This window comes from Macrotis lagotis, chromosome 1 (genome assembly GCF_037893015.1).
Source record: "Macrotis lagotis isolate mMagLag1 chromosome 1, bilby.v1.9.chrom.fasta, whole genome shotgun sequence".
Classification (NCBI taxonomy): domain Eukaryota; kingdom Metazoa; phylum Chordata; class Mammalia; order Peramelemorphia; family Peramelidae; genus Macrotis; species Macrotis lagotis.
In genome coordinates, this window is record NC_133658.1 from 221236476 (window position 1) to 221260455 (window position 23980).

At 32.4% G+C, this 23980-nt stretch overlaps 1 protein-coding gene across 6 annotated transcripts in view; it reads left to right on the plus strand.

The window, feature by feature from the left end:
* Positions 1-23980, plus strand: part of BIRC6 (baculoviral IAP repeat containing 6) — a 309262-nt gene that overhangs the window by 115733 nt on the left and 169549 nt on the right. For 4 of the 6 annotated variants that reach the window (XR_012473425.1, XM_074209682.1, XM_074209678.1 and 1 more), the window contains exons 21-35: positions 234-381; positions 2261-2394; positions 4704-4850; positions 7027-7214; positions 8115-8429; positions 8530-8629; positions 10373-10587; positions 10799-11007; positions 11734-12080; positions 13395-13614; positions 14968-15101; positions 15486-15623; positions 17934-18061; positions 20422-20553; positions 22549-22764. Coding sequence is in view for 5 of the 6 variants with exons in the window: in XM_074209682.1 (XP_074065783.1) it covers positions 234-381; positions 2261-2394; positions 4704-4850; positions 7027-7214; positions 8115-8429; positions 8530-8629; positions 10373-10587; positions 10799-11007; positions 11734-12080; positions 13395-13614; positions 14968-15101; positions 15486-15623; positions 17934-18061; positions 20422-20553; positions 22549-22764 (2771 nt within the window). In the remaining variant the exon portion in view is untranslated. The remainder of the gene's footprint in view (positions 1-233; positions 382-2260; positions 2395-4703; positions 4851-7026; positions 7215-8114; positions 8430-8529; positions 8630-10372; positions 10588-10798; positions 11008-11733; positions 12081-13394; positions 13615-14967; positions 15102-15485; positions 15624-17933; positions 18062-20421; positions 20554-22548; positions 22765-23980) is intronic. The other 2 variants (XM_074209680.1, XM_074209681.1) reach the window with 2 other exon arrangements.

A 23980-nucleotide genomic window follows, 5' to 3' on the forward strand; every position in this document is an offset into this window, starting at 1 on the left:
TTTTCTAGTAGTATTTTGTATTCAATAATTTATCTTAATTTTATTCATTTACACAGATTACTTTTATCTAATGTAGCTTAGTTTCATCTTTTAAGAGCTTTATATTCAGTTTGTTTTCTTTTCCTTTGAATGTCAGATTATGAGTAGGCTAAGATATTTTTTGATGGACTCAATCCATAGTGTCTCCAACTTTACATAAAATTGTATAACCCTTCATTTTCCTGTGCTTTTAGGATCTGTGTACTGGTATTTTGTCTTGTTGAATTATGTTAAAGATGAAGACCTGGCTGGCTGCAGTACTGCTTGTGCATCTTTGCTCACTGCTGTGTCTAAGCAGTTACAGGAAAGGTTAACACCAATGGAGGCTTTACTTCAAACCAGGTACTTTAACACAAGCAATTTGGTTCCTTTTAAGTTTATTTTGAAATCTCCGGGGTGGCTAGGTGGCGCAGTGGATAGAGCACTGGCCCTGGAGTCAGGAACACCTTAGTTCAAATCCAGATCTCAGACATTTAATAATTACCTAGCTGTGTGGTCTTGGACAAGTCACATAACCCTATTGCCTTGCAAAAAAAAAAAACAACAAAAAAATAAGTTTACTTTGAAATTTCCCCCTAAAATGCCTCAGTGTCTCACCTCAGAGACTTACTAGCTGTCTAACCCTGGGAACGTCATTTCATCTGCATTGCCTCAGTTTCCTTTTCGTAAAATGACCTAGAGAAGAAAATTGCCACTTTAGTGCCTTTGCCAAGGGGAAAAAAATGGAGCAAAACCCAAATGATGTTGCAAAGACTCAAACCTCACTGAAATGACTGAAAAAGTGTCATGAAGTCCTAAAGCATTTCCTGGGGCTTTGAACAAATCACCTAAGGGTCCAAATAAATGTCAGGGTCAGGGTCAGACCATGAAGACAAGTGGTTTTTGACATCGATGCCAGTTCTTTATTCACTATACCAAGTTTCCCATTCTTACTATTTGTATTTGTGTTTGGTTTAATGAGGAAAGTAAAAGAGAAATTATTTGATGACTTGATTCTGGAATAATAGGCCAGAGAAGAAAGAAACCTTAGGAATATATAATGTAGTTGCAGTGTAAATGAGAAGTCCCTACTTCTTAGACTGGCAAAAGAAAAGGAATAGAATTAACCATGGATGTGAGTCAAAGTCTGGGAATGTTCCTATTAGGGTTTTATTTGCTGAAGACACTCTCCCTCCCCTTCATCTTTTTAGAATTTTATTTTTAATTTATGAAATCCATAACCAGTACAAGAAAAGATGATTGCACATGAAACTGAAAATTTGTTTTGTACAACTTCCTATTCATTTCAGTATATACAAAATTATTGTGTAGTTTTTTTCCCTTCCCTCCTTCTACCCTTTATCCTACAGATAATTACTATTAGGCACAACTACATATAAAATTGTTCCATATATATATATTTATTGCTTCTTTGTCTGAATGCAGATAGTGTCTTGATATGCCCTGTAAAGTTAATTTGAGCATTTATAACAGTCAAAATAACTTATTTGATTAAAACTGTTCTTAAAAGGATATTGCTATTACACACACACACACACACACACACACACACACACACAAACACACAAACACATACATTGTTCTTTTGGTTCTGGTCATTTTGTTCCTCATGATTTTATACACATCTTTCCATGTATTTCTAAAATAATTGATTTTAGCATTGATGAGCCTCTTCATTTTCTTGATTCCTGTTCTTAATTCTCTCAAAGGTCCTTTTCTTCTATCTCTCCAGTTTCTACCTTGCGTTCTCACTCTCTCACTCTCACTCTCCCCTCCATCACTTATTCATTTATTCACTTGTTGATCTATCTGCCTTTTGATCTACCTACATATCTGTCTATCTAGTCCTTATTTCCTGTGTTCCAAATCAATTGACTTACAAATATACTTTTGGTGTACAAAATTATAAATTAATTCTGTTCATGCAGTGTAAAGATCAAAGGAGTTCTCTTGTGAACTTTTTATGGTTTTTATCTTTTTTTAATATGTTAAGCCTTTGAGTCACTTGAGAGATATATTATTTCATCTAGAAAACATTTTCATAAATTTATCATTTGAATTTATTAAAATAAAAATTCATAAAATGAAATCTCCCAGTTGGGGAGATCCTATTTAGATAAATAACAAGAGATGAAAATTACCCTATGAGGTATAAATGAAGTTCATTTATCCAAGTATTTTCATTCATTTTAAATAGATTGATTCATTTCTTCTTTTTCAGATATGGATTATATAGTTCACCATTTGATCCAGTTCTCTTTGATTTGGAGATGAGTGGTTCTTCTTGTAAAAATGTGTACAACAGCAGTATTGGTGTACAGTCAGATGAAATTGATCTCTCAGATGTCCTTTCAGGTATAATCATTTAAAAAAAAACCCAAACCTTTAATATTGATAATACTGAATATGAATTTTTGTAACCATATAGCCAATCAGATTTTGAGCTGATTCTACAGTGATGAAAATATCACTGTTAAATACTGCTTTTTCTCTCATTTATCATCCATTTCCTTTTACTCGCTTATTTCCTTTTCCTTCTCCCTTCTCCCTTCTCTACTTTTCCCCAAAGGAAAACTGATCTTCAGAGGGTTGTCTGCTGTTAAGAACATAGTCATGATAGTTATTTGAAATCAAATCCTCTGACTCTAAAACTTCTATTACTGTGTAATATCACTGAATAGGAGAGGAAGAATCATGAGGAGAATGGAGAGAAGCTTTTATTACATAGTGTGATATATGTGAATTAATAAAGAAAACTTATTGCTGGGAGGTGGTGACATTTCCCTTTAAATTTTGCTTTAAAGAAAGTTCCAGGGGTGACTAGGTGGCACAGTGGTAAAGTACCAGCCCTGGAGTCAGGAGTACCTGGGTTCAAATCCAGTCTCAGACACTTAATATTTACCTAGCTGTGTGGCCTTGGGTAAGCTACTTTAACCCCATTTGCCTTGCAAAACACCTACCAAAAAAAAAAAAAAAGAAAGTTTCATAGGCAAAAGGTAGAGTGGCATTTACCCAGAACAGCTAGCTATTGATTTTTACAGTAAAAGTGTGAGAAGAAGAAATCAAATTCAAACAGAAATTTGTTGGGGACCTGTTATGGGTTTTTTTTTTTTTTTAATACCAGGCTAAGGGTTTTGATTTTTGTCTAGAGACAAATAGGGAACTGCTAAAGAATACTGAATTGGGACACTTATGTGGTCACACACAGACAACTTTAACTCATGGGCTCCAGAAGGGAAAGGAGGAAAAAAATAGTTAGGTTTGACTCACCTTATTGATATTTAAAAGCAGATAAATTACTAGAGATATGATTCTCAAGTTAATTGGTCAAGTATCTTTAGGAAATGTAATATTACAGGGATTTATATAATTTGAAACCATATTCTGATAATCAAGGTGACTTTTTTTTTTAAATAAACAAAAGTGAAAAGTGGAATTGAATTAGGGATCAACAGGAGGATGTAAAAGCTATTCATTTCTCCATTAAGTATTGCAGTAGAGGGCAGCTAGGTGGCACAGTGGATTAGAGCACCGGCCCTGATGTCAGGAGTACCTGAGTTCAAATCTGGCCTTGGACACTTAATAATTACCTAGTTGTGTTGTCTTGGGCAAGCCACTTAACCCCATTTGCCTTGCAAAAACCAAAAAGAAAAAAGAAAAAAAGAAGTCCCATAAGTATTGCATTTCCAAGTTTATGTTCTGCTATCAATCCAAACTCAACAGTTTGAAATCAGTCATCATTTTACTAATAGTAGTGATTTCTTCCTTAATGGTTTTATTAACAGCACTGAGGTCTCTTTGTTTCTGCGGAGGCTTGAAACTTAATTGATTTTAAATCTTCTTTTCCTCCTTCACCCTATATATAGGCATTTCCTAAATCATGTTGATTGTTTCTTTACATTTTTGAGTCCATCCTCTTTTTGTATCTAAACTCTTTATTCAGCTGAGCCTAGTACAAAGATATTGCTGCACACAGTTGGTATTTAGTAAACATTTGCTTGGGGCACTCTTTACAATTAGCTTCTGTTACACCCTAGTTTCTTTTGCCTTTATAGTGAATTCATCATATATTTGTCCTGATCAGTTTTAATGAAAATTGTTATTTTGATTTTTACATCTCTCATGGCTGACTTCTTTGATATAAAGTTCAAATTTCTTTCATGGGACTTTAAAAGTCCAGTTCATTCTTGTTAGGTCTCTGTATAATTTTATAATATATTGCTAATAACTCCTTTTTCTCACTTTATAACCACCATAGCTCCCACTGCCTAATTCATGAACAAAATTCAAATACTGTTTAAGGGCTTCATATATGGTCCTCTTGTATGCTACTCTGAATCACTCTTTGTCCTGTGATTTTGTGGCCTTGAGTCTTTGTAACAGTCACATAAATTATTATGTGATACTTTATCTATATTTGTCCTTTCCATAGGGAACATATCCACACAGTAAAACACAGATAACTTATTTTAAAAATGTATTGTATCTCATTATGTTTATGGCTGAGATTTTTAACAAGCTAAAAAAATAAAAATTCTTGAAATTTCATCATCTGGGGTTGAAAGTTGGATGACTCTTACTGTTGTAATCATAATTTGTTGCTTTTATTTCTAACATTTAAAGTTTTTGTTGTTTATGAAGGCTTGAGCATTGTTTTCTTGTAGGAAATGGCAAGGTCAGTAGCTGCACCGCTGCTGAGGGTAGTTTCACTTCTTTGACTGGACTCCTCGAAGTTGAACCTCTGCACTTTTCTTGTGTTTCAACCAGTGATGGAACGAGGATAGAAAGGGATGATGCAAGTACGTTTACTGGTATATACACTCTTTATTATTTATATATATATATATATATATATACTTTTATATAGTTAAAGTAGAAAAATATAATTTGTTTTGTGCCTTCTTATAGAGAAGAAAATTATATTTATTCAGAGGATTATTTTAAGTATATAGATCTTGTTTGTGTTATTTTTCAGAAAAAAAAGAGAATTTCTCTTATCCTCACATCATCTATTTTACTTCATATGTTCATACTGTTATCAAATGTCTGTACATATGACAATTTATATTTCATGCATTTTAAATTACTGGAAATGTATTTATCTTACTGTGTTTTCTGAATGATTTTGAAAAAATATTGGGGTGAAAAAGAATTTTTAAAAAAGTGTGAAAGTGCATTTTTAAGCTATATGTTGTTTCTTTTAAAAAGAATTACTATATTTAAAATATGTTAGCCCTATTCCTCTTTGCATTTCTTTTCCCCTTTTGTATTACTTTGTGGAAGTATTTCCTTCTTTCAAAGGATAGTCTTCATGTGAATACAATATGAATACGTCAGGTTAATGTTGAACTCTGTTCAGTCACTGCAGGCTAGTGAATGTATAGTGGCATTGTTTTAGTTTTTGACTGAGAGACTTGACTAAAGCCAGTAAAACATTCACATCAATCCCCCCCACCCCCCTTACTAACATGATCAGACAGAGGAAAATGTGAGTACATCTGCAGTTTATTTTGGTACAATCTCAATGTTAAATTATATTACAATTTTAATGGCTAGGTTATTCAGCAACAGTTGACTATATAACTGTGTAGATGACTGGAGAAATTAGAATTACTTATTTCTTCAAGTTTTCAGTATTGAGAGTGTTTCTGACCTTTTACTTAAGAGGACTTAGATCTTCCATAAACTTCCTTCCTTCCATCCATTCACCTTTATAAACACCTTTCATTTCCTAAAGTACCATTAAATTTTTTATTGACTTTTTTAGCACATTGCTCATTATCAGAAGATAAGGGCAATGTAATTGAAAGGAAAATATAATAAATTCCCTTAATTCCAGTGAGCCAATGAACTCTTTTGTTTATTTGTTGGATTGTCCTTGTAATTGAATTGGTTCTCAAATAAGCAGTTAAAAATATTCTTCCTTCTACAAACATTGAAAGTAAAATTTCTAGTATATTTTTTTTTTAGTACTGAAAATAGTTTGTATTTCTTTCAGTACTAGAAGACATGCTTCAGATTCAGTTCTAAGTAACGATCTATTGGAATCATTTTGTTGATAATTTATTGTCTGAAATGTTTTGTTGTAAAGTTAGAATTTCAATATAATAGTTGTCTATTATCTCTAATTTGAGTTTGTATCAAGTCAAATTGCCCCTTGCGGTACTGGAAGATGTAGTAATTAGCACCAGAACTTTAGAGATTATAATTAGGTTTTAACTCACATTTGTGGCTTTAAGGGTTATAAAGCACTTCATTCACATAACCAGTGAGGTGAATAGTGCAAGTAACATTTTCTCCACATATGTGGGGAATTGGTCTTTTAGAGATTGTAACTTTGTGAGTTATTATGTATCTTTCATTGGGATCTAAAGCTAACTCTTTTAAATTTAATTCCACAGAATTCTGCTCACTATATCCATTTCTAGTAATAACATTTAATTTACCTTGACACATTTAGTTAAGGTATTATTTCTAGGTAGCCTGTATCTCATGTGTTCAGGGAATTTTATCTGTAGAAACTACATCAAAACTAGACTTTATTCCTGTGTTTATTGTTGTACAAGGTTAATATTTTTCTAGAACTTAAAAACTAATTTTTGTAGACTCCCATTTATTCTTGATGATTAGGGAATTCAGTATTTGTTTTTATTGTTAAAGAACATTCTTATTGACTCAGTTTACTATTTTTAATAAATAGAAGAAAATAAAAATGCTTAATATTCTGCTTACATTTATATGCTTAGGTTTTTATTTTTGAATTTAGAAGGAATCTTTGTATTTCAAAATTTAATCATTTTGACATGTTACTTTGAGTATCATCAAACATTATGGATAGTCATATTTACTATTGTGATTCTGAAAAGATTTCTTTCACTAATTTATATTCAAACTTTTTAAAAAATAAAAACTGTGACTGTATGAACCTCGTCTTCATCCTTGTTTGTGTGTGTCTGTCTGTGTGTGTTGTTTTTTGTCTTATGCCAGTGAGTTCCTTCGGGGTTACCCCCGCAGTAGGCGGCCTCTCCTCCGGGACTGTTGGGGAAGCTTCGACCGCCCTGAGTTCAGCAGCCCAGGTAGCTTTGCAGTCTCTCTCTCATGCAATGGCTTCAGCTGAGCAACAGCTCCAGGTGCTGCAAGAGAAACAGCAGCAGCTTTTGAAGCTTCAGCAACAGGTTGGAGACTCTTTGGCTATTTATTTATGATGTCTCTAAACTTCAAAAGCTGAGAAAAAGTCCTCAAATAAAATTGGCCATTCTTCTTCATCAAAGGAAGTGAGGGAACTGAAATGAGCTAATTGTAATAGTTGCCTAAATAAGTTTGGATAATCATCATAAAATATGAGTTTGTAATCTGTTATTTGATTCTCTTGAGCATGTGTATGAAGGAGTAGTATTCTTCATGCACCCTGGAAGGGAATCCCATTGCTCCTTGCGTAATTTAAATTAGTTTTAAGTTTCTAGATTATAGACAATTTTCTGTATTCAAGGCACTTATGATTTAAGATTATGTTTAATGGCAATTTGCATTATATTTACTTAAATATCACTACAAATTTCAAAAGTATATTTTAGTTTTTTTAATTTTTATTTGAATACAAACTACCAAAATTTGAAGTTGCATTCTTTCCAAAATTATTTTACATAGAAATGCCTTTTCTGCTTTTGCACATTTATTCTTCACAGAACTTTCATCTTATTTGTGCTTTCAATTCTCCAAGTTGTCCCCTATACTCCTAATTTCCTCAGCTTTCTTACATTTGGGGGAAAGCTATAATATCATTTTATTGTTAAAAATATTTTATATTATTTTATTTGCTTTAATGTCAACTTCAGTCTAGTATTACTTAATCAGTTTAAGGACTTATTTAAAAAAGATTTTATGTAAAATTAAAACATTTTATTAAAATGTTTTATATTGTCTAACAATATTTGCTTATTGTCATCTTCATTTAATGAACAATAAATAAACTAAGGTTAGTAGTGTAGGGGCTAAAATGTATAGCAAAGCATTACTTATTTTTACTGCTTAGTGAAGTTTAATACATATTTGCTGCTTCTATTTATTATTTTCAGAAAGCAAAGTTAGAAGCCAAATTACATCAGACTACAGCAGCAGCTGCTGCCGCAGCATCAGCAGTGGGTCCTGTTCACAATTCTGTGCCTTCTAATCCAGTGGCAGCACCAGGATTCTTCATTCATCCATCTGATGTTATTCCACCTACTCCAAAAACAACACCACTCTTCATGACTCCACCTCTGACTCCGCCAAATGAAGTTGTGTCTGTTGTGATCAATGCAGAACTTGCACAGCTCTTTCCAGGTTCAGTTATTGATCCTCCCACAGTCAATCTTGCTGCACATAATAAAAATGCAAACAAGTCTAGAACGGTAATTGATCATCATTTTAAAAGAATAGACTTTTCTTTTTTTCTTTATTTTGTCAAATTAGGCTAATCTTGAACATGGTTTCTTTCTTTTTCACTGTTAGACTCCACTAGGAACTGGCCTTGCTCTAGCAATTTCTCATGCTTCACATTTCCTACAACCTCCACCCCACCAGTCTATTATTATAGAGCGAATGCATTCAGGTAAAATAGGTTTAAAATATTAAGTATTTTTGTTTTAACAATTGTTTTAAGGTTTAATATCTTTAATAGAGTATTTTTATAATTGGTTTCTCTTTGGTTCTTTGTAAATCGATCTCATTTGATTTTTCTGTAGCCAGGATTTACCAAGCTTAAGCATGTTAGTTGAGTTTGGACTGGTTGCTCTTCTAATGAAGGAAGAATGTCACGGAATAGGAGCATATAGTTTTTGGAGAGAACTGACTTTATCATAAAAACTTTGCTGTTGAACAAAATTAAGGGAATAAAGTGAAGGTTTGGTTTCAGGTGTTGGTTGGCTTTCTGATAGAATTCTTTCTTTCTGTGTGAAATGCAATCTACTCTATTAACCAATAAACTTTCATCATGCTAGATTAGTACAGTGGCATACTATTTACCAATTCTTTGTAACAGAGTACAGAGCCTACATTTAGAGCTAGAATGGACCTTCTACTTCCTCGCCTTCATTTTTACAAAAAAAATGTCCAGTGAGGGAAAGGGACACAAGGTCACACTATTATGAATTTGCAGAACTGGAATTAGAATATAAGTTGTAACTTCAAATGCTACAATCTTTCTTCTTTACCATGCTGATGGGAAGTTAGGGTAGTTGGTATTTTGTTTACTCAGAGTTCTCCTGTCGGTATCTGTTCACTTCTCTGGTTTACTGAGAAATATTCAATCAAATCTTCCATGATATAGACTGCTTATTCATAAGTAATAATGCAGGTATTTTTAGTTTATAGTAATTTTTTTTTTTAGCTTTTTGTCTCCAGTGACCTTAAATCATTTGCAACTTTGATTTTAGGCAGTTCTTTAGTCTCCTGAAAGAATCAGCTGAGATATCTATATGATAAAAAATAAATCCACATTTTCCAAGCTACTCTTTCTTTGGAGGTGGAATTCAGGTTTTTGCTTGTTTTTGTTCCTTGTCTATGCCAAAATATGTTCCTCTGCAGCTTTAATAACTGGAATAGAAATGGTTATAAGTTTATAACCTTATTAAACATGCAGTGATTATGCATGTGTACATATTAAAAAAAAGTGAAGATGGTATTGCCACACAAGTAGTAGAACAAGAATAATGGAAGAAGCACATTTTATTACATTGAAAATGATGATCTAATACAATAGTGGTTGACTTGTTGAAGAATATACATTGCAGGCTACTAGATATTATATGCTGTGTATATGCTTTTAAAATGTTAAAGAAGTTAGAATATGATATATATGAGTAAGAAAATATTTATCTTTTAAAAGTGCTGGATATAATTCGTTCCTTTTGTACATAGTTAATTCCCACATTAGGCTTAAAGTCTAATTTTTTGAGGGTAAGAAATTATCATTCCTGTCTTTATGTACTCCTTGCAAGTGGTAGGCACTAAATAAATGCTGGTTGAATTTGATTAAATTCAGCATATTATTTGTTAGAACTGATAATGATCCATTTTAAACTTTGTTTTGAGTAAGAAAGGTAATGCTTTTGTTTCTTAAGATAATTAATTGGCATAGATGCTTTCTTATAAAACAAGAATGGTATTCTTTCAGATCTCTGTTATACAGTTAATAGTATATGTGAATTGCTTCCCTAGCAGTAATTTACCCTTAAACTTAAATCATTTAACCTTTTAAATTGAAAATTTGAAAAACGTTGCTGACTTCAGAGAATATTGAAAATGATTTGCAGCTTGTTAAATAGTTGTATAAATTTTTTTTTTTTTTACATAGGAGCAAGAAGATTTGTGACATTAGACTTTGGCAGACCTGTACTCTTGACAGATGTATTGATTCCCACTTGTGGAGACTTGGCCTCTTTATCAATTGACATCTGGACATTAGGAGAAGAGGTGGATGGAAGACGATTAGTAGTTGCTACAGATATTAGCACACATTCATTAATTCTTCATGACTTAATACCACCTCCTGTATGCCGGTTTATGAAGGTAAAAAAAAGAAAATATTTTGAAGGAAATTAAAAAGAATGGGTTTTTATTTTTTTCCATTTTTCCATAGTACTAAATTATTTGTTCCATAATTGTTTTCTGACAATGTATATTAAATATACTGGTAATCAATTAAAGTCTTATTGAATATTTATACAAATGCTTCTTTTCTGAAGTGATTATAGTGACAGGTATTTGTTTTTTATTTCAGATCACTGTCATTGGTCGGTATGGCAGTACAAATGCTAGAGCAAAAATCCCATTAGGATTTTATTATGGTCATACATATATCTTGCCATGGGAGAGTGAACTGAAGTTAATGCATGATCCTTTAAGAGGAGAAAGTGAATCTTCAAATCAACCAGAAATTGATCAACATTTAGCAATGATGATTGCCTTGCAAGAAGACATACAGTGCAGGTTAGAGGGGAATGTTTTTTTTAACATTAAAGATTTACTGTGTGCCAACAATTGTGTTCAGTGATAACTGCAAGAAGAGAAATAAGGAATTCCCTGTTCTCGGCAAGCTTGCCTTCTTTTGAGTAAAGACACACAAAATATAAAGGTAAATTCTATGGCAGATTGTTAGACTCAGAAATCCTAATATTACATCAGTTGTAGTTAATATGGTAAGACCTAGAGCAAACGCTTCAAACTTGCTGCTTAAGGGCCTCTCAACAAAACTCTGAACACAGTGAAGTAGAGTAACATAATGTTGGGAAGTTCAACAAGTAGTCACGTGAGGAACCAATCCATTCAGTTGTCCAATAGGCAGCTAGGACCTAGAAGAGGAATTAATGATAAAAAAGAAAAGTGTCTTGGCAGGTCTAGATGGTTGCAGACCCAAATAAAGTTAAGGAAAGAAATGCACTTGTCTGGTGGTACCATTATTTGATGCCTATTTTTATACAGAAAATCAATTGCTTAAATAGAAAAAACAGGAAGTCGAAAATAGTATACTTTCTATAGCAGAAATAATCAGAATTTATTGAAGTTTTAAATTAGTACTAGTGTTCCTTTTTGTTTTCTTTGGTATTGATAATTTTAGTGTACTCTGTGATTTATTTTTTTGTATGTGTTTTTATATGTGTACATTAAGGAAGAGTTGGTGTACTAAATACTTTACTTTGTGTTTTTCCTTCATAGGTATAATTTAGCTTGTCACAGACTGGAAACCCTTTTGCAGAGTATCGATCTTCCTCCTCTCAACAGTGCCAATAATGCACAGTATTTTCTGCGAAAGCCAGATAAGGCAGTTGAAGAAGACACTAGAGTATTTTCGGCCTATCAGGACTGTATTCAGTTGCAACTTCAACTCAATTTGGCTCATCATGCAGTACAAAGACTCAAAGTAGCACTAGGTGCAAGTAGGAAGACCTTGAGAGAATTTCCTGAAGCTAAAGATTTAATCCAGATGTCCTCCACTGAGCAACTACGCACAATCATCAGATACCTCCTGGATACTTTACTTAGTCTCCTTCATTGCTCCAATGGTTTGTATTGCATTTATTTGATTTAGTTTATTAGTTTTGTTTGGGAGCATCTTTTACTTTGACTTTTAGTTGGAGCTGTAGTTTACAGATACATAATTTTGGGGCTTGTTGTGGCCAAATAAAAAGAATAATTATGTATTGCAGTATTTTTTATTATTTCATTGGCACTATTTCATTTATATTTATTCATTTCATTATGAATAGAAGTTTTCATTGTTCTCTTTTGGTAGTTGTAGGCTTTTTGTAGTCTTTGTCCTTGTTTCTCTGAATTAATATGTAAATTGGTAGATATGTGAATGCTTCCTTATTAACTCAACTTCCTTATTAACTCAATTGTTCCATATAATCTTTGTAATCAAATTAATTCCATGTGGATTATTGAAAACATTATTTAGAAAATATTGAAGAATTAGTCAATTCCTTTTTCTGAAATTTTCACTTTTGTACTCATCAGCTTCTTATCCTGTGTCCAAATTATTATGATAGGTTCTGGATTGATTTTCTTTCTTTATATCTCATTCCAATATTTTCCACTAGTTTGCATATCAACCAAAGTGATTTTCTGACAGCTGAGATTTGGATACATGACTGCTCTAATCAGCATATTCAAGTTATTCTTCATTGCCTCTCAGATTAAGTGTAAATTCACTGTTTGCCATTTCACTCCCTTCTTAGTCGATTTCTAGTCTTATTTAACATTTATGCTCTTTTATGTACTTTTCTGTCAGCCAAACTGGACTAATTTTATTGTTTCATGTATTCAATTTTCTACCTCCATGCCTTTGTACTGGCTCTGTCATTCCCCTTCCTCACCTTCTTGTCTTAGAATTCCTATTTCCTTCATGATTCAGCTCATACATCTTTTCTTTTAATTTAAAAGCTTCTGTAATCTCTAGTATCACCTCCAAAATAAATGTTATTCCCTAATGTCTTTCATGCACATTTAACCATGTATGTTGTTTTCCTATGTATGTAAGCTCCTTAAGGGAGGGAGTGCTTCATATTTTCTTTGTATTCTCTTATTTAAGTTTAAACCTATTGTGAACAGTTAAACAGTTAAAGTTGATTAATAAAGCTTTTTTCTCTCCAAAAACAATCAAGAAACACAACATGGAAGCATAATTGAGCATGATTATTGCTCTTTTTTAATTTAGCAGATCTGCTCAAGGATTGACATTTCATTTACAAAAAAACCATCTACTAAATTGTGCTAGGCTATAATCATTTTACTTAAGAACATTTTGTTTAACATCATTATGTTAAAATTTTCTTTTAAATTAAGAAACCAATATTTTTTCCTTCTTCTCTTAACAGGACATTCTGTTCCTGCAGTTTTGCAGAACACATTTCATGCTCAGGCATGTGAAGAGCTATTTAAACATCTGTGTATAAGTGGAACCCCGAAGATACGTTTGCATACTGGTCTTCTACTTGTTCAACTCTGTGGTGGTGAAAGATGGTGGGGACAGTTTCTTTCCAATGTTCTTCAAGAATTGTACAATTCAGAGCAACTTCTAATCTTTCCTCAAGACAGGTAGGACAGGAGTTTTAGACATTTCCAGTGTAAATCATTTTTAAAAAGCGAAATAAATGTACATTGAAATATTAATCATCTACTGCATCCCTCATCTCACTAATATAATAATACAAAACAAGACATGATGTAAAACAGTTTAACTTTGGAAGTCAGTCTCTTATGGTTACTATTGTCCTCTTTGTGATTGACACAAGGAGGCTTATTGTCTTTTTTGTTTTACTTGCATTCAATTTCTCCAGAAAGCTGAATAGGCATGAAAATGTAAACTTCTCTGATTAACTTTGATTGCCCTGCAGCACATTGACCCCAACCTATATTAATATCCTCATTTGATATTATTATTTCCTTTGCTAGATTCTTAATTTCAGGGCCAACAGGCAAGTAGGCAAAGGATAGCAACAGAATAAGCTAATTTTTTTGTTTCTATCCTTAGGAATAATTCTTTTTTGAATTGCTTAATTTTAAGAACTTGGAGTCACATTTGCTGTTGAATTAGCAATTAGAAGACACAGTTTGGTGTTAGTTTTGCTAAATTATCAGATTTTGTGACCTTGAGCAAGTCACTTTTTTTTGTGTACTATAAGTTTTAGGACTCTATATTCTCTAATTCTATACAACCCACCTTTTATTTCTTGGATAATTGTTTTCTTAATATTAAGAACTTTGGCCTTATGAAATTTAATTCCCTCACCTCTGTCTTGTTAATTTCCCATTTTTCTATCTTTATTGTAGTAAACTATGTAAATTGCCCTCAATTGATATATCTAAACATTCTTTTAAATCTACCTTTGATAGTCACAGGTAAATGTTAGCAGAGTTATTAAAATGCCCAATATTTTGTTTCATTTTTTTATTTTTTGCTCAGCTAAGTAGGATAAATTTTGAACACATGCCATTCTTTACCCTCATCTTTTATTTTTATTTTCCTTGATTACTAACCCTTAGAGAATCAAAATAGATGTGCTTTTTTCTTTAGTTATACATGTATTCTACTGTTAGCTATAAATCACATGCAGACTTAGTGCTAGAAGGAACTTTAGAGGTCATGTAGCTCAACCCTTCCTGTTAAAGGTGGGAAACCTGGAAATCTGAGCCAGGAAGTGACTCAAGCAGGTCATTTGACTGGCCAGTATTAAGGTCAGAATTTGAATCCTGGTCTTGTAGGCCTCATGTTAATTTTCCACCTATTGTACTGTTTGTCTTTCATTATACTTTCATTATACTTTGGACTAGTTTGTTATATTATCATATATACAATACAATAATGTAGGAGAAAAAATGATAATTATTGGTCTTGTCTGTGTGTGTGTGTATATATTTTTTATTTTTTTATTTATTTATTTTTTTTAGGGTTTTCATGTTACTTTCCTGCATTGGCCAAAGATCACTTAGTAACAGTGGTGTCTTGGAAAGCTTGCTTAATCTCCTGGATAATTTACTGTCACCTCTTCAACCAAATTTGCCCATGCATATACACACAGAAGGTAATAGTTGTTTAAATGATTAGATACTTCTTTGTCTTAGAATATTTTATTTTATTTGTTATTTTAGTATTTGCAATGATATATCATACGTGTATGTGTATGCATGTGTGCACGTGCTGCGTGTGTGTGTGTGTGTGTGTGTGTGTGTGTGTGTGTGTGTGTGTGTGATTGCTCAAAGCCATATTTTCGAATTAGATTAAAGGAAACAATAATTAGTAATATTGATTCCTTATCTATAAGTCTTTTATTTTTGGAAAGGGAAATTTATAAGCCATTTAGCAAATGTTCTGGGAATATTTTTTTACTTTGAAGAGTATTCTTATAATCTATTGTTTATTTTTCTTCACACCTTCTAGCTTTTTGTTTTTTGTTTCCATCTTGTAGGAGTATTAGATATTCCCATGATCAGTTGGGTTGTAATGCTGGTGTCCAGATTGCTCGATTATGTTGCAACTATTGAAGATGAGGCGGCAACTGCCAAGAAACCTTTGAATGGTAAAGAAAGGGAGAGGTTTCTCACAGGTATCCAATGTTTATATCAGTATGTTAGGGGTAGTGTGGTGATTTTAGAATTTTTCAGCACTCCAGTAATTGAAATGGATCTGAGAAATAAAATATAAACTTCATTGTTAAAAATTCAAATGAATGAGTAAAATTAGGTCCTTCAGGATACATTTTAGTAGTGAACTTGATGGTGAAAGGGTCTTTCTGGTAAAGAAAAACCTTCAGTTCAAACGATTGTTATTTTTAAAAAGGCGACTGTAAAAATAATAATAATAAGTAATATACAAATACTACAGTTCAGTAAAACCAAGGAAGGCATACAGTATATGCCCTAGTCTGTACCTATAGTTCTCTACCTCTGGCAAAAAAAAAGATTTCCTTACCTTTCCTCTGTATTATAATTGTTTTGTATTCTATTTGGTGCCAACAATACATATTGAGGTGAAGATGGGAGACAGTGTTATACACTGAAAATAATACTGAATTTGGAACTTGAGGGTCTTAAATTGAATTCTAGTTCTCATTTTATTTTATAGACTTTGTTAATTGTGACCATTTACCAGTTTCTTAATCTTTCCAGGTAATTTCCTCAATAGTAAAATGAGAGGTTGGGAATAAATAGTCTCTAAATTACTTTACCTCCCATATAGTTTCAATTGCTTCACAATTTGGAACTGAGATCGTTACTTTCTATTCCATTCATAGTGGAAAAGAAATTGGGGGTGTCAATAGAAATATACAGTTTAGGAGACATTCTTCAGTTGTATTCAGATTGTATTCCTGAGACTTGGAAGAATGATGAAGATAAGATAATGAATTGAGTTTTTTTCCCCTTAATTCTTGTTTTACCCTTCCATATTATGCCTGTAGGCAAAAATAGGGAAACAATTGTGGTAGTCATTAGGATCATAAATTATAATGCAAAAATTGCATTTCCATTCATAGATTTTTAAAGAAATACTCTCTTCTTTCTGTCAGAAAAATTGAATTTACTCCTTTGGAAAGGAACTTTATTACTTTGAAGTTAAAAATTTTTATTAACATGTTGCTAAACTTGATGCAAGCTTGCTCAGGTCTTTAGTGTGATACCACACTATAGATAACATTTACAGTAGTCTACTGATTACCTTTCTTCCTTACCATGGTATAGTACTGTGGTGTCAACCTCAAATTGAAATGATTTCCTGTGTGCTGCATATTGACTTGTCGCACTACAAGTTGACATTAACTTGTATTATATGTTTATTTGTTAAACATTCTTTTTTTTTTTTTTTTTTTTTTTTGCAAGGCAGTGGGGGTTAAGTGGTTTGCCCAAGGCCACACAGCTAGGTGATTATTAAGTGTCTGAGGCCAGATTTAAATTCAGGTACTCCTAACTCCAGGGCCGGTGGTCTATCCACTGCACCACCTAGCTGCCCCTAAACATTCTTTTTTAAAAGATTTCTTATTTTTATTTAAGGCAATTGGGTTAAGAATGACATGCCCAAGGTCACACAACTAGGCAATTATTAAGTGTCTGAGACCCTATTTGAAGTCAGGTCCTACAGACTTCAGGGCTGGTGCTCTATCCACTGTGCCACATAGCTGCCTGTTGTTAAACATTCTTAATCTGGGTTGTGCAGCACTTGATAGGTTTGGGCACTAAGTATGATTCCCCCTTTAAGTTGATACTTGTTGTGTAGTGAAAATAGCACTGAATTGAATACAGTAGCCCAAGCTTCTGTTTTCGACTCAGTGAAATAATGTCATCTCCCTTGTCTTCATTTTGTTCTTTTGTAAACTGAGACCTGGATCGTTCGTGAGACCTTTTGAAAATTTATGTGATACCCTCCAAAATCTGCAGTGGAATATTTGGGAAATTATTTCCAAATTTTTTTTCATCTTTGTGAAAGAAAATGTTATTAATGTACTGATTCTGTGTTGAAGAGAGTTTGAGTACCTATTTGAATGACATTTTTATCGAGCCAGCAAACTAATTTTGTTTAAAGTCTGTAGAAATTTTAGAGATTACTTCTAATAAGATAATACAATGAGACTAAGACAAACAGTTGTAAATTGTTTACAAGTTGAATGATGATGATTCAAATGTAAAATGCTTTTTTACAAACATGGCAAACATATTCTCTTTTTAGTAAGATTCTGGCCAAAAAATTATTTTCCCTTTAAGACTTTTGAAAATTTTTCTTCTCCTTCTCTCCCAGTCCCCTACTTCTACTCCTCCATGCATCCCTAAAATTTTAACTTTATAATGCTTTCATTATTTGCATATTTCCTCAGTATTCCTCAGTAACCATTAATGAGTTTTTTTTCCCCGTCCCACTGAGTTAGGTCACCAGTGGAGTTTCATTAACAACAGTCTGCATACTCAAAGCCTAAATCGATCTTCCAAAGGCAACAGTAGTCTTGATAGATTATATTCCAGAAAGATCAGAAAGCAGCTTGTTCATCATAAACAGGTAAATGTCAATGTTTTTATACTTTAACCCTTTAAAAAAACTTTGGTTGCTTCATAAACACCTGTTTTTAAAAATCTTACTCTGCTTTAGCTAGACATTTTTCACCCACTAGCAGTTAAATTAATGACAATTTTCTCTTTTGATCTTCCACTTACTCCTCAGTTATGGAACACAGATTTCTTTTGGGTTTGTTTTCTTGCTCACTTCAATGGGGCTCATTAACTGTGTTTGTAAGAATTGTAGTTTGGTTATTGTTTGTTTTTGTCCATTTTAGGGCTAAGTTCTGGGTAATTACTATTCTGTATACATGCATACTAGTTACATTGGCATAACAGTAAGCTATTTAAAACAACATTTTGGGAATGGAATTTCTCGATACTAACATTAGCCTATACTTAATTCCAGTGTCTGAAAAAATGGAATTGGAGACTATATTTATAATGCTTCTAGGCAGGGAACAGGAAAGATAACTATACATATATTTTGTTGTGGGAAAGGTAGGGGAATACATATTTATATGGGACATAGTATGCGTGAGGCACTGTGCTAAATCCTTTACAAACATTATCTGCTTTGATGCTGAGAACTCTCCTAGGAGGTAGATGTATTTATTTCCTCTTATTTAAAGTTGTGGAAACTGAAGGAAACATAGATTATGTGACTTACTTAAAGTCACACAGCTAGTAAATTATGAGATCTGATTCCAGACCCAGTATTCTATCCTCTGGATTACGTAATTGTAAAGTGTAGTTGACTAATGGCCCCAATGTAAATACATCTGAATTCCAGCAATGATTTAGAACTATCTGCAAATCACTAAAATCTCTAAAATATTTGTATCCTAAGGACCCATGGAACCTTTTTAACTGATTTGCAACTGAAACCTTCTGTTTATGTTGTCAGACCCATTAGAATGTGAACTGCTTTATTGCAGGGACTGTTTATATTTCTAGCACTTAGCACAGTGCTTTACACATAGTAAGTGCTTGATAGATTTTCTTTTTAAAATTTTTTCTTTTCACTGGTTTCCCTGTGATTTCTGTTACTGAAGCCAAATTACTAACTGTGAATATAACCCTTTGATAAGACATTGTTTACCAAGGAGGTAATAATTTTTATTGTATAATAATGGTTATATTCTAGCAGGTAGTTTAACTTCATGGGTTAGTTACAACTTGGAAAGTAATGTGTAAAAAATAATCACTGTTTAATTCAAAAAGCTTCTTTGTGTTAGGTGCAAGGGTAAATAAAGATAAAAATACAACAAAACCTATGCTTGGGAAGTGTATAGACAACTAGAGGGAATGATACACATAGAGTTAAGTAGATAAAAAATAGAGTAAGAATAAATGCATGTTAAGGTTTAAAGGGAAATTGTCAGATTCAGAGGTTCAGATACTTTTTATTTTCCACATTCTTGTGAGTTATTATATTCTAATTCATTGATTCATGGCAACAAGACATCTAACAAACCAAATTTTTCTTTTTTTTTTTTTTACCAGTACATGCTTTATATTAAAATTATGGAGGTTTATAACCTTCATATTTACAGGGAAACTCCATCTTTTATCCAAGACATTACCTTCTCAGTATCTGGCTACTTGGGAAACTGAATAACCGATCAGAAAGTTGCTTTTTGAACTCAAAGTCTTTGCTCATCTCTTTTTCTTTTATTAATATATTAGTTATTATTATATATTGTTACGTTAGATTTTGAAAAATTAAGGGTTTTTGAGACATCTGGGTATTTAGAGCACTGGTTGATACTTGGATTCTAACCTAAAATCTTTAAGGATATTTGACATTACATTAGTAATGATATCAAGTATATTTTTGTATATTCTGGGGATAGTTCTTCAGATGGACTGTTTGCATTGTTGTTTGTTGATTCTTGTACCTTTTTAAAACAATTTCAGGTCATACCTTGTTATTATATAGCAGCTAGGTGGCGCAGTGGATAGAGCACAGGGCCTGGAGTCAGGAAGACCTGAGTTCAAATCCAGCCTCAGACACTCACTAGCTGTGTCACCCTGGACAAGTCACATAACCTCTGTCTGCCTCAGTTTCCTCAGCTGTAAAATGGGGATAATAATAGCACCTACCTCCCAAGGTTGTTGTAGGGATCAAGTGAGGTAATATTTGTAAAAGCGTTCAGTGCCTGGCACAGATTAAGTGCTATATGAATATTAGCTCTACCTATATATATTTTATACATTTTTGCAAATATTGCAATCTTTAGTGAACAATTTGCATGTGAATAGAGTATTCTATACAGTTTTTACGGGAAGCTTTGGCCCCAGTGTAGAAGAATGCTGTATTTCTGTGGCTTATATTTTTATTTGTTAATTTTTATTTTTTAGCAACTTAATTTATTAAAATCAAAACAGAAGGCTTTGGTGGAACAGATGGAAAAAGAGAAAATACAAAGCAACAAAGGATCATCGTACAAACTTTTGGTAGAGCAGGCAAAACTAAAGCAGGCTACATCAAAGGTATTGTGATCTTACAGCTTTTAATTTAAAAGCCTACCGACTTCACGAAAAGTAGTTTTCCATTTTTTTCTTTTAAATATTTGATTCCTGAGGTTTTGGTCCATGCCAATCATCACTATTCATTTAATTCACCAGTCACTTGAAACCCTAGCTTTTTTAGTCTTCTTATAGGACCTTTAATCAGATCCTATGGAAAAATATTTTGATAATTGCAAAGTTGTAGTCTAATCTTAGATTACATCATTGATATATTTCTACTTTGGTCTTTGCTTCCTTAATTGGTAATGAGACTTATTTCAGCATTAGACTATTAGGTTATAGTCAGAAATTAATAGATCACTCCCAGAATCTGTTGTGCATAATACCTTTCTGGAGTGTTAAGCAAGGAAAGTGAATAAGCATTTATTTAAAAACTATAGTGTCCAAGGTACTGTGATAAGCGCTTTTACGACTATTATCTCATTTGATCCCTACAACAACCTTGGGAGGTAGGTGCTGTTATTATCCCCATTTTACAGTTGAGGAAACTGAGGCAGACAGAGGTTTAAGTGACTTGTCCAGGGTGACACAACTAGTGAGTGTCTGGGGCTGGATTTGAACTCAGGTCTTCCTGACTCCAGGCCCAGTGCTCTATCCACTGTGCCACCTTGCAGTTACTCTTACTCTTTAGAGGCTTCGATACAGGAATTACTAAATTGCTAGAAATTATTTTTTCATTTTCCACATTGCTTTTAAGGGAAAGAATTGTTACATTATGAATTAAAGAAGAAAAGGATGAATTAGGTTTTTTTAAAAGTTTCCTGAATTTTAAAAAAAGATAACTTTAATTAAAGTTGTATTACTTTGGATTTCTTTACTGCTTATTACCATTAAATCTCCTCCATTGTCGATTAAAAGTAATACATGTTTTTGAAATCCATATTGTTAATATACTTAACTTTCTTAAAATGTGGTTGTATATAAAATATGCTTGTTTTCATATGAATTTATTTCACAGTGATAGAAGAACTCTTCATTATTCTAGAAATTTAGGAAAAAAATGAGTCCAGAATAATATTCACTTGAACTCTATGTTATTTATTCCTATATATATTACATATATATAATATTCCTTTATACATTACACTAAAATAATGAAACAAACATGTTTTATGTCACTACAAGGAATTTTTAAAGGTATTTATTAATCTTGATTTATTTTTTGAAAACTTTGGATTTTTCATAAATTAGTTGCTATGTAGAAGTAATCCAAAGTAATCTTGAGGCTCTTACTTAGAACAAAAAAGCCACAAGTGTTGCCTAGTCTATGGGTCATGTTATGATCACAATAAGCAACAGAGTAAAACAAAATCATTGATCCCATCTACTTAAACTTTGGACACTCTATTTTGTGCCACTTAAAAGCAAACCTGCATAATATGTTATTTCACATTAATTAGTCATTAATACATCATAATCCTGTTTCACTCTAACATTGTACAACTTGGGTTTACTATCATTTATAATAATCCTGGAGTTCTGACTCAACAATTTAAATCGTTTTGTCTAATGTCATTTAGACTGGGTATGGTTTGGGGGAGGGGAGAAGAAAGGCATTGTGGGAGATTTGAAAGTGCATTGAAATGCCCATCAGCATAATTTTAATGCAGCTTTGCTGTGTATGTAGGAAAATTTATTCTTTTTCCTTTTGTTGTTTCCATGTAACTTGTATTGATGTTCCATATTTTATATATTTAATTACATCAAGCTTAGTTACTATTATTTTCTCAAATTTGCTTCATTATTTGAGTGTTTTCCAAATGCACAGCTGTTCTGCATTTCAGTTTTTCCCCATAGAATCTGATAGTCCTGTCTTTGAAATTTTTTTCCTAGAAATTATCAAGGTTTGTTCTTCTTGTTGTACCTTATTTTAATTTTTTATGTAAAATTATACTGTAATATCTTAGTTAAGAACATCTTAGCATGATATAAAATTTTTTTAAATTTTTTATACAGCACTTTAAAGATTTAATTCGTTTACGTCGTACTGCGGAATGGCCTCGCTCTACATTAGACACAGAAGTTTCAACCACAAAAGAAAGCCCAGAAATAGAACCCCTTCCATTTACCTTGGCCCATGAACGTTGTATCTCTGTAGTGCAGAAACTTCTGCTCTTTCTTCTGTCCATGGATTTTACTTGTCATGCAGATCTACTTTTGTTTATTTGTAAGGTAAATAAATGAACATTTTATTTACATTTAAAAAAAGCTTAAGGGAACAGTCATTATAGATTCATTAGATTTGTTAGAAATTGTTAGAAAATATGTTACAAAATAATAGTAATAATGGAAGTCATAGGAATAGTTAAATTGAAAAAATTCTTTTATTGGTTACTCAATATTTAACTTTCAACTCAGTACAGAAGGATGTGAAATATTATTATTCAGTCCTACTGTATGACTTGATCAAATTACCCAGGTAGAAAAATGCTGCTGCTAATATTTGAATCCAAGTCTTCTAACTAGGAGTCATTATTTTGCCAGTGTGCCATGCTGCCAATCAAAAAGAAAAAAAAAAGATTTGTGTCCTTCCCAGTGGTTTCATCTGTATAAATAACTCCCAGTCGGGAAATCCCTCTGACTATGATAGATAGATGTCAAAGGCCAGTTATTTTACAACAGCCTTAGGAAATACAAATATCACTTGATTACAGATAAGGAAACAGAGGTTTTAGGTTCTCCTAAGTAGTATATTAATAAGATCATACTTGAATTTGATGTCATAAAATATAGACATAAAGTGATGTCTGTTCTTATGCAAAGATGTTTTTCCCTTTCATTCAATTTACAATAAAAAGTTTTTCTCAGTGGTCCTTTAAATGCATTATGTTGAACATTCATTTAAAATTTTTTATTGATATTTTATTTTTCCAATTACATGCTATAAAAGTTTTTCTAAGTTACACCTTTTTCTACTACCTTTTCTTCTCCTCTGTAGTGAATAATATGGTACAATAAAAAAAATAAATATATACATGTATATTTTTGTTTAATGTGTTTACAAATTAATTATTTTACATATTAGGAGTAAAGGAAAAGAAAGAAAATCATGGAATAAGAAGGACAAACATAAGAGAACATTAAAAAATATAGCATCCATTCAGTGTGGCTTTTGTGGGGTATTTTTATGTCTTTATTTCTTTGTTTTCCTCTGGATGTGCATGATGTTATCCATAACTGGTTTGTCTTCATGGTTGACCTAATCTCTGAATTAGCAGTTCATTTGAAGCAATTAAAATAGATTTTAACATTGAAATAATAGAAGCTTTTCTAAAAAATTGAAATTAAAAATACAACTTTTAGATCGAGGGAAAATCATTCCATACATATGTTGTTCTAAAATTAACACTTAAGAAAGTATGTTTCGGGCAGCTAGGTGGCACAGTGG